Below are 18,151 nucleotides of genomic sequence, written 5' to 3' on the forward strand. Positions count from 1 at the left end.
CTACGTTTTAAGTGGTAGGGACCATGTGTGCTTCTTCACAAAAGAATCTCGTGTGTTTGCAGCGTGGGTCCTGGGTTCTAAGAACTGATAACATGTCGGGGACTGGGAGGAGGTATGGGTCATTATAGGTTATTATCTCAGGGGATTTTCACCTCCAGTGGGCCGCCATGGCATCTTCACAGAAGCCAAACAGACCCCCCTGACCACCAGTCTGGTTTGGTGTTGAGATTAATGATGCCATACTTCCACCAAAAGGATGTACAAAGTTTTATTGTTCGCATGATGAGACTTTCTTGGGGAAGCAGGACTGACCCCCAGGCAGTTCCATACAATGGCTTGAGAGAGCTGGGCAGGAGAACTGGCTCAGCATTCTGTGGTGGTTAGGAGGCGGAGCTGGGAAAGCATTCTCATGCCAGCAGGGGTTGCATGGTTTGAACTTCCACCAGCACCAAGGGAGGGAGTGCACTGGCCTTGTTCTTAACTTGCAATCAGTAAGCAAACAATAAAAATGGAGTCAGACTCTTTATTCTGTGGGGTGTGGTTTTATGATGGACAAGGGAAATCTCAGTAGCTTTCTTTCTTTTTTAAAAGGAGAAACAAGCCAACTCTGGATCCCACCTGTTCCCACTCTTTTGACGGCAGCGCTTGGCTGCCCGGTATTCCCAGCACTGGCTCTACAGTAGTCTCTGATCCAACTGCTCTTCTCCCATTCTTAAAACACCTGCAATCAGATTCCCCCAACTGCTGCTGGAAACTGCCCATGTCAAGGTGATCACTTACTTTCATATTGCTGACCCCTGTGGTCCTTTCTCACTCCCCATCATACCTGTCCTATGAGTGTTAGCTTTCCTTGTCATTTGTGACTTCATTTGTGACTAGTTCTTTCTCAGTTTACCGACCTCTTGATGGTTGGAGGTCCCCGAACCTAGTCCTGGGGTCTTTGCTCTGCTCTATCTGCACAACTCTCTTCCTCTAAAATTCATCTACCCATAAGTAGATTTCTGGTATCTGTCTCTCCAGGAACCTCAGGCTTGTAAGTCCAGCTGTCTCAATGTTCCTATACACAAAATGGAGCAGCTGGCCTTCTCTTTCACTCTGGCTTCTCCTGGAGTCTTCTTCATCTCATTTAATGGAAACTTCTTCTGTCTAGTTGCTCAGGCCCAAAACTGCACCATTACCTGGAATTCTTTCTTTCGTATGTACTTCACATCCAGCCTGTCAGCTAATCCTGTAGACTTTACCTTGAAACAGTATCCAGATTCTGGCCATTTCTTATCACCTCCATTGCTCCCACCCTCATCCAAGCCACTGTCTATCCTTTAGCTGAATTTCTGCAATAGCCTTTAACTGATGTTCCTGCATGCACTTTAGCCCCGCTACAGTCATCAACACAGCAGGCAGAGCAATGCTTTTGTAAAGTCATTCAGATGACACACAGCTCTGTTCAAGACTCTGCAGTGGCTGCTCACGTCATTCAGAGTGAAAGTGGGAGTCCCATTCTTTCCCAGAAGGCCCTAGGTCCCTTTCCTCACCTTCTAGCACCTACCATTCTAGCTGTTCCTGATCTCTGCTATCTTGAGTCTCCCATGATTGCTCCCATCTCATGGCCTTGCATGTGCTGTACCCTCTGCCTGGAATGTTCTTCCTCCAGATTTAAGCACGGCTCACCTATCATCTCCGGCCAGTATTTGCCCAAATTTCCAAATGTCACCTTCTCATGAGACCTTTTCTGACCACCTTGATTTGAATTGTAACCTCCCTCTCTATCACTTCCTATCCTGTGTTCTTGCTTTGTTTTTCTTCATGGTTCCCAACACTTTTTAAAAGAATATGTAATGTACTTCTTAGTTTTGTTTGTTGTCTACTCTCTTAGAGTAGTTGTTCCCTGTTCTATCTCACTGGCCTAACACAGTGCCTGATAAATAATAGATGCTTAATAATTATTTGCTGAAATAAGGAAGGAAGAGAGGAGGGAAGGGAGGGAGGGAGAGAGGGAAGGAAGGAATGAAGGAGCTGTGTTTGCAGCATATCAAAGAATAATTGTATTGCATTAAAACAGAGCTATAGGCCAAATTGCATGTGGTCATTTCAGACTGAACTGTCTTCCCCTGGAATATTTACACTTGTTCATTAGCATGACAGTCTCTCTTCCAGAGCAGGGAGTGGCTTGAGAGGTGTCTGCATCGTCACACACACTCTGACTTTCCATTTGGGAAGGGACGACACGGCCATATGCTTTTTAGGGCTAGTCTTCCCAAACACAAATACAAGGACCAATTGTAGATTTTGGAAATCCCAGCCACCACTCACACAGGAGACCAGAAATAAACTTAGATTAACTTTGGAATGTGTCAACATATCCATGTTTCAGGACTACTACATTCGTAAATATCCCCAAGAACTATATTGAGCAGTATCAGCTGCACAGCTGTGAGTGGTGTCAAGGACTGTTTTGTTTGGGTGACTGTTCACTATAAAAAGCAGAGTAGGGATTGGAGATATTTTTATTTGTGAAATTTTGAAACCCTGTCTCTTAGGTATCTTGGTTGTTTTTAACATGGGACAGTTCACATGGAGAAAACAACTGGTTAATTTGGTTTTTTTTTTTTTCCTGTAGATAAAGGTGCACCTTACTCCAACTGCTGACCAAAGAACCTGGCAAAGGAGTAGCTAGAAGCTATGTTTGGTACAATCTGTAGTGCTGCTTTGCAAATTGCCATAATTTGGACAAGAAAGTAGTGGACAAGAAAATGCAATTTGGCAAATATCTGGCCTTTTGCAGGGATTTCCCAGGCTCCCCTGAGTGAGCGGAGTTTGAGAAAGACACCCAACATCCATATTGCAGTTTGATGCCATAAGCTAGAAATTGAGTGTCTTGACTTTTGTAGGAAAACCCACATGTCAGTCATTTGGGACACTTACTTCTTTGGCCAGAAGTGGGGAGTTGAGTCATATATCAGCAAGGAAAATACAGAGAAAAGCAAATGAATATGGAATATGAGAAGAAAGTCATCTAGGACAAGGAGGAAGATAGTAGCTGGGAACTTTGTAATACCTGCTTCTCCCTTAGGTTTTACACTATGTACTTGGATCTTAGTTTTACAAAAGTTTTAAGGAGTTTGATTTAACAAATGTTCCATTCTCTCAAGAACAACCCTACCATACTTTCTAAAGTTTAGCATTTGAGAAATTGGACTAAGACTTTTAAAGTTCGTATTTAAGGAAATGGATTACTACACTCTGATGTTAAAACATGTTGTCGTTAATATTGACTCTCTCAAAAACTGCGTACAAAACAAAACAAAAAAGCAAATAATAACAATGACGTGTTGAAATGTGCAAGATCCTTAATGCAACACAAAGTCTTCCTCTATGAGGTGAAGTATCTTTTATTTCTGCATCTAAAAAGTCTGTGAGAAACATCAGAAATTAGCCACAATTTTTGACATCAGTCTCAGCAGAACAGCTGGTGGTATCACATGGGAAGGACGTCAACTGTAGCATTGCACCATCAACCAACCCAAGAAGCATCAGGTTACTTATTTGCTGCTAAACAAGGTACTTTGGTCCATTTCAGTGTACATACAGGCCTTTCCGTTTGGGTGAATGGTGACTGTTTTGAATGAAGTGGATTGCATTCTAGGAGGGGCAGTGAGACTGTTCCTTCGGCACTTCTGTGTGTCTCTCACATCGAGAGTAGCCATCTGTCCCTGGAGAATAATCGGCGTGGCAGCTGGGCATGGTGTGCCATCAGAGACAAAGAACCTTGCTTGTCTCAGATCAGAATGCAGCAGGTTCGGAGGTCAGCAGCAGTTTTAGGACTGAGCCAGGTTAATCGTTGACACCTGATGCTTAAATGGCCTCAAATAAAACCAGGACTATACAGCTTGAACTAGCCCAATTGCAGGAAAGATGGCAGGTCCCACCCTGGTCTTTCTCATTTATTTGGCGCCATAGTAATGTGTTTGCGTTTAGTTATGTGTCTTTGTTGTCTTCCTCCTCTTTCAGGACAGTTCTTAGGAAGGGCAAGGATGATTCATTTGGCAGTATGTGAGAGGGTTCAAAGTACATAGGATCGGCCGGGCGCGGTGGCTCAAGCCTGTAATCCCAGCACTTTGGGAGGCCGAGACGGGCGGATCACAAGGTCAGGAGATCGAGACCATCCTGGCTAACACGGTGAAACCCCGTCTCTACTAAAAGATACAAAAAACCTAGCCGGGCGAGGTGGCGGGCGCCTGTAGTCCCAGCTACTCCGGAGGCTGAGGCAGGAGAATGGCGTAAACCCGGGAGGTGGAGCTTGCAGTGAGCTGAGATCCGGCCACTGCACTCCAGTCCGGGCGACAGAGCGAGACTCCGTCTCAAAAAAAAAAAAAAAAAAAAAAAACAAAGTACATAGGATCAAGCAGGCTGGGTTTAGTAGTGTTGAAAAAAGAAAACCACACCTTCGATTATCATTCGGCAATTGGAGCTTATTTCACTTAGCATTTCTAGTTTTTTCTCTTCCGAAAAGGAATAGAGAACCAGATCCACAGTGCCATGGCAAAAAACCACAGCGGACATCACCGCACCTCCTTATCCACCAGTCCCCTCAAAATCCCCATAGAAGCTTTTCGAAACAAATGTGTATATATATATATATATATATGTATACACACACACACACATATTAGACACAGAAATAGGTAGTAGGCATACACTTAGTATACCACCAACCAACCATTAAAAGTATTTCAGTGTGACCCACAGGACGTGAAAACAAAGGAAAGTATAGATTTCCCACACCATCCAGGGCTGTACGGATGGCTGCAGCATTTTGCTGTGTGTTCCTGGATCTGGGCAGGATATAACATTTTGTGGCTTTGGGGAAATAACGGGACACCCAGGGTCATCACCCAACACCAGTACCCCAGACATATGTGCAGGGAATGAGCCAGTGGCCCAAGGGAAAAAAAAGAGCATGGTAACTCTTCATAAGAGTCGAAATCATTTCTGATGGAAGGAAAGGATGACAGAGAGCTGCTGAAAAATGAGCATGTTTATGTTTTCTGCAACAAAACTTTCCTGAGTGTCAAGCCAATGTTGGCATCATGCTAGTCACCAGAGAAGAGTTAATAGAACTCTTCTTTTATAGGTAGGTTAAAAATAATTTTTCAGCTTTAGATGTTTGTAAAATTTCTCTAAGAACAGAGAGGAGGAATGAGTCTTTGTGTCAGTGGGCTGTGGGCAGCCAACACCCCCAATCTGCCACATATGTGGTGCCAAGGACTTCCATGGAAAGAACCTCAGGAGACCTGATTCTGGGCCTGTTTCATAAGGCTAGCAGGCTAGTGAGGACCCTCGATCATATTTTTAAAATCATACTAATAGATGTGTGTATACATTCTTAGGGTAACAGCAAGAAAGTGGTGGCAAGCGAGGCTGGAAAGGTGGCAGGGGCCAGACCCCACAAGCCCCTGCAGGGCATGGTATGGATTTTTGCCTTTGCCTTAAATAGTCTCTGGAGGTTTTAAGTGGCATCATGGGAGGTGGGTGTGGGGTGAGCATGAGCAGAAACATGATCACATTTTGTGTTTGAAACAATATTAATTTCTTTGGAGGGGATTTAGTCAATAGCGCTGACTATGTTCATACTTTCATCTTTTCTAACAATCCCCTTGAACTGAAGCACTTGAGATTAGTGTGGTCACACTCAATTCTAAGAGCACGTTACAATCCCCTGGAGGATTTTTACAGCCCATCCCCCATCTCCAGAAATTTGGATTTAATTTGGTAGAGGTAGAGCTTAAGCATGGGGTGTTTGTGTGTGTGTGCATGTGTGTGCGTGTGTGTTCTAATTATCAGGCAAGGCTGCGGCCCACAGGTTAGTGGAAAAATAAAATGGGGGTCCTCAATGTGTGGTCCCGAGACCAGCAACATCATCACCTGTGTACCAATCAGAAATGCATATTCTCTGGCCTGATCTCATACTGACTGAACCAGAAACTCTGGGGCTCAGTATGTTTTAACAAGCCCTCCGGGGGTTCTGATGCCTGCAGGTGCGAGGCAGGAGAAGCCGAAGTCTGGATCTGCTTCCAGATTTCGTTGTAGAATAGCTCTGTGATAAGAGACAATTGTGGAGCTCTCTGGCTCTCGGTCTCTTGCCCTGTAAAAAACCGGAGGAGGGATTAGACAAGCTCAATGGTTAAGAATTTATCATCCATGCACACTAAATCTAATAAGAGTTTTATAATATACTTTAAAAATCATTTTTATGTAATGGAATAAGAACATAGTCATTGTAGGAAACTCGAAAAAAACAGAAAAGAATATAGAAGAAAATAAATGTCAATTAAAATTTTTCCACTCAGAGGTAACCGCTGCTGATCTTCAGCAGTTTGATTGAATGTATTTTGAATGTATTTTGGTGTGTTTTCTTCTGATTTTTTCTGTATATACCTACTTACAAATCTGGGAATTATACTATAGATGACTCAGGAGCCTACTTCTCACCTAACATTATATCAGAGGCAAATCTTCTCATCATTAAATGTTCTTTTAATTGTCTTTGTTAATGTCTCCATAATACCCTATTACATTTATATGCCATAAGTTATTTAACTTTTCCCCTATATTGACTGTTTTGGCTTTTTCACATTTCTTGATATTGTTTTGATGAATATCTGTATCTCTATCTCTGTATCTATCTCTGTATCTATCTGCCTATCTATCTATCTATCTATCTATCTATCTAGATCTTAGTCTGAAGACCTTTTCAAGAGAATCCTAGAAATAGAATAATTGGATCAATGCACATGAACTTTTCCCGGCTTTTGATCGATCTCCAACTTATCCCACAAACACCAGTGGGATATTAAAGAACTCTCCTCACCACACCCTCATCATCATTCCTAATACTGATTTTCATTTCATGCACTGTCATGAAGCAGAGGAGGCTGCAACAGCAGGACAGTGTTTGGAATAGGAGTATAGCTCGGGCAATACCTAAGGAAGATTCCGACTCAATAAACAGAACTGTAGAGCTCTCGGCAGCACAGACACTGTGGTTGGAATACAGGGAGACATCCGGGGACTAATGATGACATTTTCAATGAGCCCTCCTTAAAATATAGCACTGGAATTTACTTGAAGTTTGTGGAAAGCTTGTGGATTGGTGGCAAATCACCTTCTCTAGAAATTGGTACTGATAAAGCACAATGTTGTGTTCCCTAGAAGCCGAGAGGTGGTCCTGCCTGAAGCCAGGTGGAGGAGGAGCCATTGCTTAGATGAACCTCTAAGGTCCCTTCTGGGCTTATGATGCTAGGTTATTAAAGCCAGCATAGTGAGAGGGGTATTTGTCTCTCTCCTACCATTCCTTTCCTGGGCACTTTATACGTCCACAGACACCCCTAAGGGCTCCATTTTCCCAGATCTTCCTGCCCAGGTCTTTCCTCCTTGTCTCTATCTGACAACCTCTCATTGCCTTCTCATTACTTGATTCCTTCTTGGATCCAGGATCCTAATTGTAGAGAGAAAGAAGAACAGTGAGAGGGCTTAGAAAATAGAATCCCAACCTTTATTCATCAAAAAAAGAAGCAAAAAGGAAGTGGTGAGCTTATGTCACCATTTATTTATAGCCCCACCTACTTCCAAAAGTATCTTAAGTAGTACCTGCTTTCACAGTGGGCTCAGGGAGAACTAACGTCTCCTCTTTAAAAACCAGTCCAGGGAACACCAGACCTGCTACTCGTTGACAGACTATAATGGGGAAGACAGTAATTCAAGCATTCAACCACTGCATATTTTTTAATGTAAATATGATGGGGATGAGAGACTGTTTAAACAATATGTAAAAGCCTAGATTTAGTGTATACCCAAAAGAACTCAAAACAAGCGTTCAAACAAAACTTGTATGAGGATATTCTTAGTAGCATGGTTCACAATTAGCCAAAAGGTGAAAACAGTCTAAATGTCCATCAACTGATGAATGGAAATGAAGTGCGGTATATCCATACAATGGATTGTTATTCAGCAACAAAAAAGAAATGAAGTACTGATACGTGCCACAACATAAATGAACCTTGAAACATGCTAAGTGAAATATCTAAAGAAAAAAGCAGCAGCCAGATATAAAAACCCATATATTATATGATTCCCTTTATACAAAATATCCAGAATAGGCAAATTCGTAGAGACAGAAAGCAGATTGGTGTTCGCCAGAGGCTGGGAGGAGAAGAGAATGAGGAGTGGAACTGACGGGTACAGGGTTTCATTTTGGGGTGATGAAATGTTCTGGAACTAGGTAGTGGTGATCGTTGCAGAACATTGTAAATGCATTAAATGCCATTGGATTTTACATTTTTAAATGGTTAAAAGGGTAAATTTGATGTTAAGTGTAGTAGAAGGAAAGACACTTGTTCTTCAGGGCTTTGGGGAAAGATAGACTCAGTTAGTTGTGCCTATATTCTACCACTCACCAGCTATGTGGCCATGGGCAAGTCACTTAAACTCTCAGCTTCCATTTCCTCCCCTGTAAAATAAGGGTAATTATAGCAGTACCTACCTCATAGGGTTTTAAATCTTAAATGAGTGCAAATATGCAAAGTGGGCCGGGTGCTGTGGCTCACACTTGTAATCCCAGCACTTTCGGAGAACGAGGTGGTGGATCACTTGAGGTCAGGAGTTTGAAACTAGCCTGGCCAACATGGTGAAACCCCATCTCTACTAAAAATACAAAAATTAGCCGGACACAGTGGCACGTGCCTATAGTCCCAGGTACTTGGGAGTCTGAGGCAGGAGAATCACGTGAACCTGGGAGGCAGAGGTTGCAGTCAGCCAAGATCGCGCCATTGCACTCCAGCCTAGATGACAGAGTGAGACTCCATCTCAAAAAAAAAAAAAAAAAACCAATAAAAATGAAAAAATAAATATATATATATGTGTGTGTGTGTGTGTGTGTGTATATATATATATATATGCAAAGCGCTGAGTATAATACCTGGCACATAGTAAGCATGATATAAATATTAATATTTGTGTTATTAATTTAGCCCAGTATTCTCAACTAGAGACAGCGTTGCTTCCCAGGGAATATTTGGCCATGTCTGGAGACATTCTTTTTTATCATACTTGGGGGAAGGGGCTCTACTGGCATCTAGTGAATACAGGCAAAGAATGCCACTGAACACCCTGCAATGTACAGGACAACCTCCCACAACAACAGATATCTGGCCCAAAAGACCATTCGTTCCAGTGAGAATCCCTGGTTCAAACAGAGCGTGTAGGGAAATGTGCTTCATCTCATGAATGTATATATTAAAACAGGTCAGGTAGAAATTTTCATTAGAAGAAGACAGTCAGCAAATGTATTAAATGTCCACTGTGTATAGAGAACACTGTATTAGAAATTATGGAGCATATAAAACAAGGCAAGGAGCTTCCCTTGAGGAGTTGAGATAAAAAAGAGCTCTGTGCGATGGGGTCATATCAGAGGGACGTTTTCACCAAGAGATTACTGTAATCAGTTTTCCCTTAATGAGAGGGTGGTCTGAGGTCACCCACACTGCTCACAGTAATGCTTGCTCAAAGGCGAATACTTCTAGTCCCCTGTAAAGAAGCATCCTCAGGGAATAGTGTGTGGTTCCTTCACTTGTCTGAATGTGTCTTGTGTTTGGGTAAATTCTATTGAATCAATAGCTGAAAAAGAAATCACTGTCACAAATGGAAATAAAAATTACTTGTTATACATATAAGCACAGACATGAAAAATTATTAAATCTCATTGTATTCAACCACCCATAGACCAAAAGGAGGAGATTCTTTTGCCCACTTTCCATGTAAATAGTTATTTTGTAGCAGGATGAGCCGCAGGAGTAGTAGTGGTCTCCTTCATTAATTTGATCAGATTCTAAAACTGGTATATTCGTGTCATTAGTCCAGTCCACATCACAGAATTTGCCCTTACACAAATGGCTCACCATCAAAAGGTCTCTCTTGCTTTGCTAGCAGTGAAGGTTGGGAAAGGACCCTTTTTGCTTCTCTCCATCTTTTTACCTGTAGACTAAGGATGGGAAGCCCTGCAAAGGTATGCCAAGCCTTCACTTAACCCCTGCCATAGCAGTTGTCCTTCAGAATCAGACAGTGGGAAGAAGGGCCAAGGGGCCTGGTGAAGCTCATTAAGAGGGTAGACCCCTGCAGGAAACCTTGTCTCTGGAAGCCAAGGCAGTGAATGGGTGGTCTCAGGAGGGACTGGAGACCCCACACCATGCAGTCATCTTTGCACACCTTCTTCCACAACCCTGGCTTCCTGTATGTACATGTGCTTTCTAGCAGCTTACATTTATTCAGTGTCTACTGTGGCAGGGACTCTTATTAGACATATTTGTGGGGGAAACAAAAGTGAATTAAGCATAGAGCATGTCACAGTGAGTTCTCAGTGTGGCAGGGATAAGGGCTGTTATAGTCACTATAATACAGACAAAGTGACAAGTGCAATCAGAACAATGTGGATAAAACACGATGGGATTTCAGAGGACACAGTTAGCCTACAATGGGGAGTTTGGGGAAGTCATTTTGGAAAGGGTAACATTAGAGTTAGAATGTAAATGTTGGTGAATATGTAGATATGTTGAAAGGATGCTAGAATATTCTAAAGAACAGAGCAAGCTATCAAGGTGAGCAGTTAAGTATGTCACAGAAGAGATGTTGTAGGATTTGTGGAGGGGAGTGTAGGGAAATAGGATGAGCTGGGTACATTAGGATCAGCTCATGAAAAACCAGCAATGCCAGGACACAGTTAAGCTATGGAGAAGCATGGGTGGATTAGGAAGATTGTTGTAGAGCTATGTGTAAGGTGGACTGGAGAGATAACAAGGGTCTGAGTTACGTGGGGAAAGAAAGGTAGGGAGAGGCCAGACTCAACCAATATCTGAGATACAGCATTTGTCAGGACTGATGGCAGGATGAGGCAGCACATGGGTGTACCGAGGCAGCGGGACACAATGTTGAAGAGCATGGGCGCTGGACACAGATGCTTTGTGTTCCAGCCCTGGTTCTGCCACTTAAACTAGGCTGCCTGTCCTTAGGCAAATTGCTTTACCTCTCAGTGCCTCAATCTCTTCATCCAAAAGAATTGGGAATAAAAATCTTGCTCCTCACACCCATATGCTGCAGATTCAATGAGTTAAGTGCCTTTGACACATTCTAACGTCCTCTGACACAGTGTAAATTATTGTGCTCAATAGCTTAACATAAAAATTGGGTGTTATTATTGATGGTAACGAGGATGAAATGGGAGGATGGATTTTTGAGCCAAGTTAAAATCATGGTGATTACCAGGAATAAAGAATTACACAAGGGAAGGAGTGATCTTTGGTTACTCTTCACAAGGCTGCTTGGAGGGGCTGGAGCATGGGGCCCTTGTATCAGTAGAGGACAGGACGGCCCATCTACATAAAGGCCCAGTTATCTAGATCTTGTTTTCTACTTCCTAAAGCATTAATTTTACTGTCTGGCATTAGCTGCATTAATCTTCACCAATGAGTCAGGAGTACTCCCAAGACATCAGGATTTCCCTACTTCTTTTCGTGGGGAGACCTAGGACTAAAGAATTAGGGTCATGGGAGACCATCAAACAGATGATGCTTTTAAGAGCAAGGAGGACATTTTTATAGGCTTGGGCACTAACAGAATGAACATTGAAGATGTTTTATTGAAAAGAAAAGCAACTATGATGTTTTGATTTTAGGTAAGGAATATTGTCTTGTCTGGGTGGGTTTGAGCAGAGTTTTCTTCGTGCAGGAAGGATAGGAGAGCCCAGGGAGTGTCCTGGGGCAAGACATCCTGCCTCTTATTCTGCAACTTTGCAGAACTCAGAGCGGAAAAGCTTTGCTCTCCTCTGATACCCCATTTGGTACTCAGACTGTTCTCATTTAATGCATGCATAAGAATACAAATTAAGCTTCCAAGTGCTAAGGCAGATTTTTAATAAAGAGACATAGGCTTTCTGCCTATAAGATTAAACAATCATCAGGGTTTAAAGGTTTAATCTGTGGGAGTTCAGCCCAGGATGGGGTTCAGAGCCCCAGATTAATTGGATGCAGCCTCACACTTTGAATATCAGAGCTGGCTGGGGTGTATGTGCGCTGGTGTGTTTGAGTGTAAAATGTGCTAATAAGTAGGGGAGACCTCTCCTTTGCAATGTGCCGCGGCAGGAGAAAGCAAGCTGCCGGCCTCTGCCTCCCTGAATCCTCAGTGGCTGACTGGATACCGCTTCTGGGGGTTGCTGTGCACATGAATGTTTGCTATTGTTCCAGGCACACGTCGGCCTTAAGAAATAGCACAAAACAGGCCCGTCCTTATTCAGAAGCCGAGCCCCCTCCATCACTCAAACTGGGCCTTTGAGGTCACATGCCGGAGGCTGCTGCAGACAGGACCCAGCTGCCTCAAATCTGCCGCCTAACATTAGCTGCGGTTCGAAAATCCTGACAGCACGGGGCTTCCTGCGCTCTGCAGAGGAAACTAGAAAGATCTGGGATCCAGGCACTATGTTCTCTGAAGAACTGTGGCTGGAAAATGAGAAAAAGTGTGCTGTGGTTCGGAAGTCTAAGCAGGGCAGGAAACGCCAAGAACTGCTGGCCGTAGCCTTGGGGGTGAAGGTGGGTGTCAAAGGCGGCTTTCTTTGGCCCCCTCTCAAACTCTTTGCCTGTTCACAGATCTCCTCCCTGGTTCGAAGAGCAGCCCTCACACACAACGACAACCACTTCAACTATGAGAAGACACACAACTTTAAGGTAAGCAAGCCTCTGCATTCCTTCTTCTGTTACAAAAGGGCAGGTGGAAAGGTACAGTGTATAGTTTCCGTCGGGTTTCTGATTGTAAAGTCAAGAGACAACGAATTCCTTTGCTTCCACATTTAGCTATAAGCTTAACACCTGTGCTTTCTATCCGTTCAAACTGGAGACCTCAGAAGGCAGTCTCCTCAATGCTTATGCCTGGAAACACCTTATCTGGATGTTGACTTAGTTTTGGAGAATTGGGCCCATTGCCACTTCACGTTCCCATGTCCAGTGAAATAAACACAGAGCATGCCCAGTCTCTCTCAGTCAGAGATGTTCTGCTGGGAGCTGAGCAGTACTTTTCCACTCAGTAAAGAATATTGCTGTCTCCGAGCAAGGGAAAACAGTTGCCTGTTTCTCGTTTTGTGTTTTGTCTTTTGTTTTCAGTGATGCTAACTCCTTTCCTTTATGCGTAGACAGCTGTGAAATCAAATAATGACAGGAGATGCCATCCAGAAGCTTTTGTTTGTGCTCCAGGTACGGCTAGCAGGGGGGCACCCTTGGTCACAGCCTTTATCCTGCTCACCAGACCAAACAAAAAGATCTGGAAACCTGGTGGGGGGTTAAGTGGAATTTCCCATGTGAATTTATAAACTGGAAAGACCGCTATCTTCGTTGCAGACTGGTACTTGTGGAAGGGGCCTGCCATCAGAAAATTATGGCCTGTTTCCTTTGCCCAAGTGTTTTCCAAGAAGGGCTGGAAAGGGATGCTGATGCCAAATTGTCTAGCTTGAATTGCAGTTGAGGGGAGGAGAGACAGGTTAGAGTTAGAGGCTTCACCCCAAAAAGTAAGCTGGCAGTTTGAAAGCTGGGGAGAGTGGAGAGGGAGGACCCAGGAAGAAAACAATAGGCAGGAGAAGCAAAATGTGAATTGCCTTCTTTTAAAAAAATTCTTGTTTCCTTTAGGGTCAGCAACCCAAGTGACTCTTGGAATTAGATAACTCTTTTGTCAGAGGTGACGAGGAAAACTGATTTTATTCTGTTACTTTCCGATCCTTTCTAAGGACACGTATTCATCTATTAAATGTACATTGGTGTTAGTTTGGTCTGTTTTCCTGCATCTGTTTTTAGAAAGCCAGCAGCTCAGGCATTTGCATGCTATAATTGAACTGAGGAATGGAATTATACAGCCCTACATACTTAGCATTAGGGTGAAGAATTGCATTTCATAGGTCCTCTTCTATGCCAAAGCTTTTCATATTTCTCCCATCACTGAATATTGACAGGTCTAATTTGGAGCATTAACTGCCTCCCCTCCCCCCCCCTTTTTTTACTCTGTTTTCTATTTTTATCCTCATTAAATTTTTTGGCCTTAAGAAAGTGTTTTTCTGATTTTTAGCAGAAATCCTTGATTTTTTTGCATCCTGTGGATACACTACTAGTGATGAGAGGATGGATCTTCATGGACTTGTAAATTCTTTTTCTTCTTCTTGAAAATTCCAATTCATTTGGCTTTAAGAAATTGGAATTATTCTGTACTATAATAATGTTTGCATGGAGTAGCTTGTCCATGTATATTCTGTGTCTGAGCTTGTGTTAAAAACACACAAATATATATAGTTGATATTTTCAAAACTAATTTCAGTCCTTTTAATGTTAGATCCCTGAATGGAAAATTAATCTTAAGACATTTTAAAACAAAAAGATAGTTACATCTTATTTTTTAAGTAGTACTGTTGCTAACACAATATATTACTTATCACTGGAAAACAGCTCTTTTAGTATTTGCTTAAAAACTCAATAGCTATTCACTGTTATAGCTCTTGAAAGAAGAAAAGGCACAAAATAGAGAAGTTGTTCAAGAGGAGTACACAAGCCAGACAGGAGCGTTTCTCTTCCATGTTTTAAATAGATATCTTTGAAACTTAGCAGACCCCAAGTAGCTGTGACAGTTGATTGTGGCATTCAGTGGTACTGTTGGTGCCACTGTCCTTAAGAATGAGTGCAGGGGAGGATGAGGCATCCTCTTTGTCCTTCCTTGCCCTTTCCACCCTCAATCTCCCCACTTCTCACCCGCAACTAACTCTAGGTGGAAACTTTACATGGTTTTTGGAAGAACATTCAAAAAGCAGGCTCAGGCTATAAATACAGTGACAGGTTTTTAGGGACAAGCCACTGAACTGAACTAAAGGAAGAAATTTCTTATCCTATGTCCCTGCCATCTGCTTGGGATTTGTGTTTCAGACCTTAATTTTACATTGGCTTTTTATTTACATTAACTTCTAATGGGTTTTATTCTGAAGCCTTCTTGATTTGTAATTCAGGTTAATATTTAAGGCTATTATGTGCATAGCATATAGTAAGCAATCAATAAAAAGACAAATAATCACATTTTCATGCTCATCAGCCAATAGGTTTTGCTAGGTGCTGCCTGCACTTTCATCTAGAGGCCTCCTACCTGCCATTCGAATCTGCCAGTAGAGTTTGTCTTCTCACCCCATAACAAGATTGTTTGCCCCAGTCAGGACTATTACCCCAGGTAAAAAGCCCTTTCCTTTGCTCTGCCCAGGAGCTTTGTCAAAAGGAATGAATAGAAACCCCCAACATTCCCTAAGTTGGGACCTTGTGCTCCATTCTCTCAGAAAGCTCACAGTCACTGCCTTTGCTTCTCAAACAAAGTTTGTCTAAGCAAAGCAAAATTCAGCTCTGAGAACAAAAGCTTTGGGAACCAAAGGACAGTTGTGCCTCATTGCATGCAGTAATTGTATACTTTTCAACACTGTGTGCTGATGCAATTTTTGCTCACTTAAAGCCTGGATTTCCTAGGTTACTTGTACCTACTAGGCACTGAGAGGTATGTGCTGGAGGAATGGTGAAATTAACACACTCCTCTCTAAAATGAAAACTGTTTGTCAAGAGAAAAACCACTCGGTTATTTAGCTCGTTTTATAACTGCATCTCTGTTTATGTAGTTGATTTAAAGAGGCACTCTGCTGTAACTGGAACAGCTCTCTTTTGAATGGTCCACCTAATAATACCTTATGGCTGAGCTCTGAAAATCTTCAGGCCAGCCAACCCCAGAGGCCCAGGAGTAGGCTTGCTCAGCTTCCTCCCCACACTTAGCACAGTGCTGAGGTAGCTTTAGCCCACGTAGTACTCCTGGCCGCACCGTGTACTTCCAAAGAGCTCAGCTGTCTCTGCCTCAGTTCCCTCATCTATAAAATGGGAGTGTTGTGAGGTTTAAAGAATACATGCGAGTCACTTACCATGGTCTCTGGCACCTAGTAAGTATTCATTTGATGTTAGCATCTATTATTATCTTTTCGTGCCTCTCACTTGTATTTTTGTGTCTAGCTTTTTCTATTTTTTATTTTCTACCCTCTCTTCTTCATGCCCTTCTCTTTTGTCTCTTTTCTACCATCTCTTTCTTCTTCTCTCATTAATTATATGTAAGAGAAAATGAAATAAAGCCTGATAGTCGTTATTTCTTTGAATGTATTCCATCCTGTAGCCAATACTGGTTTATATCCCTCATTTGTTTAAAAAGTAAATGGATGACTTAGATGATTTAGATTAGATTTCACACATTTTTCTCCCAGCTTTTAAAAAGTACTTTATACTAAAGCTGTCATAACAAATGACCACACACTTGGTGGCTTAAAACAACACAAATTTATTTGCTCATGATTTTGAAGGCTGGGAAGTCTGAAATCAAGGTATGGGCAGGGTTGGGTCCTTCTGGAGGCTCTGAAAGAGAAACTGCCCTGCAGCTCTCTCCTAGCTTCTGGTGGTTGCTGGCAGTCCTTGGCATTCTTTGTCTTGTAGACACACCACTCCAATCTCTGCCTCCATCTTCATATAGCCTTCTCTATGTGTCTCTGTATATCTGTCATCTTCTTATAAGGTTGCCAGCCATGGGATTTAGGGCCCATACTAATCCAGTATGATGTCATCTTCATTATATCTTCAAAGACCCTGTTTCCACATAAGGTCATATGCACAGTGACCCAGGGTTAGGAGTGAAACACACCTTTCGGAGGATATACAATGCAACCCGTTACAGGAACTGTAATTGACATTTTCAGAAACCCTCAATAGGAAGGATCTCTAGCCTCAACCTAAAGAATGCATTGTCAGTAATGTTAAAGTTTACAGTTTCATTAAAGATTTTTATGTCCACGAAAAAAGGTCTTTAGATATAATCTAATTGCTCCTAAGTGTCAACCCCTTGGTCCAGGCACAACGGCTAATTTCCATGGCTATTGATTTTTAACATCTTTAAAGAAAAGTTTTCATGGATTTTCTTAATGCTTCATTGTTCTCATAGAAAGTGGTGAAATTTAGTTATTCTTTGTCTCTTTACCAAGCATTTCTTCATTAAAAGAGGCACCAAAAAACTTTAAAATAGCTGGTAAGCTTCCATTTATAATAGTAAGTTGGAAGTGTCTATTTGCTGTGGCTGGTTCCTATTCAGAGTATATGTTATACTTTATAATCAGATTTATGATGTAGCTATAAGTTCACACTAATATGTGTGATTGATTATGCAGGACTGGGCAGGTAATGTGTGAGACCCAGTATAAAATGAAAATGTGAGGTTCTTGTTAAAAAAAATTATTGAGATTTTCAGAACTGTGACAGCAGCGCATTAAACCTCGCTAAGGACAGGGCTCTGTGCCACCGCACAGGTCACATGTGCCCTGAAGCTGGCCCTGTGGTGATGTATAAAAAAACAGGAGTAAAAGACAAGCTTCTGTGAGCATTCAAAGAGGAGGGGGCTCCCTGGTGCTGGGAATCCTGTGTAAGAGGCAGTGTGGTTGTTCTCTCAGCCTTAACCAAGAATCCTCGTGGGGAGGTGGAAAGTTGCCTGAAGCCCAAGTAAATAAGTAGATCAAGGATGGCTATACAGGGGAAAGAAAGCGCACCCGGGCTATGCAAACAACAGGAGTGAACACTTGGAGTCAGAAATGTGCCAGGAGCGAATAAGGTGCAGGGGAGAGACCTGGGGGACAGAAAGGAGTCCATCACATTTAAATCATCAGCTGGGGTGGGCCAGATGGTGGAAAGATGATGATCCCTGGGCCCTGGAGCCATCAGAGTCTCCTGAGCAGGCCCTTCCCCCACTCAGCCTGCTGCTCCTGTTCCCAGCCTCTCCAGTCTGCATGGGGATCTGCATCACTCTTTCCTACCAAATTCTCTCCTACCCCCATGCGCTTCCAGGATACCCTTCCTTCTTCCCCATATGGAATATGGATGGAGAGCAGAGGCCCAGAAAGTTCTAACCCCCCTCACTGTGTGTTCCCCACTCCCTTTCCATCCCTCTTCCACCTCCTGCCCAGCCTGTACCAGCTTTCCTTTTCTCCCTAGTACTGATCACCAGCTGACCTAATACATATTTA

General features: G+C 42.7%; 1 protein-coding gene across 3 annotated transcripts in view; it reads left to right on the forward strand.

The window, feature by feature from the left end:
* The window catches only part of CHN2 (chimerin 2), a 320,147-nt gene that overhangs the window by 271,272 nt on the left and 30,724 nt on the right, over positions 1–18,151 (forward strand). For all 3 annotated transcript variants that reach the window (XM_033193754.1, XM_033193755.1, XM_033193756.1), the window contains one exon: positions 12,690–12,767. In XM_033193754.1, coding sequence (XP_033049645.1) covers positions 12,690–12,767 — 78 coding nt within the window. The remainder of the gene's footprint in view (positions 1–12,689; positions 12,768–18,151) is intronic.

The sequence above is a fragment of the Trachypithecus francoisi genome, unplaced genomic scaffold (genome assembly GCF_009764315.1).
Source record: "Trachypithecus francoisi isolate TF-2019V2 unplaced genomic scaffold, Tfra_2.0 Lachesis_group4, whole genome shotgun sequence".
NCBI lineage: Eukaryota > Metazoa > Chordata > Mammalia > Primates > Cercopithecidae > Trachypithecus > Trachypithecus francoisi.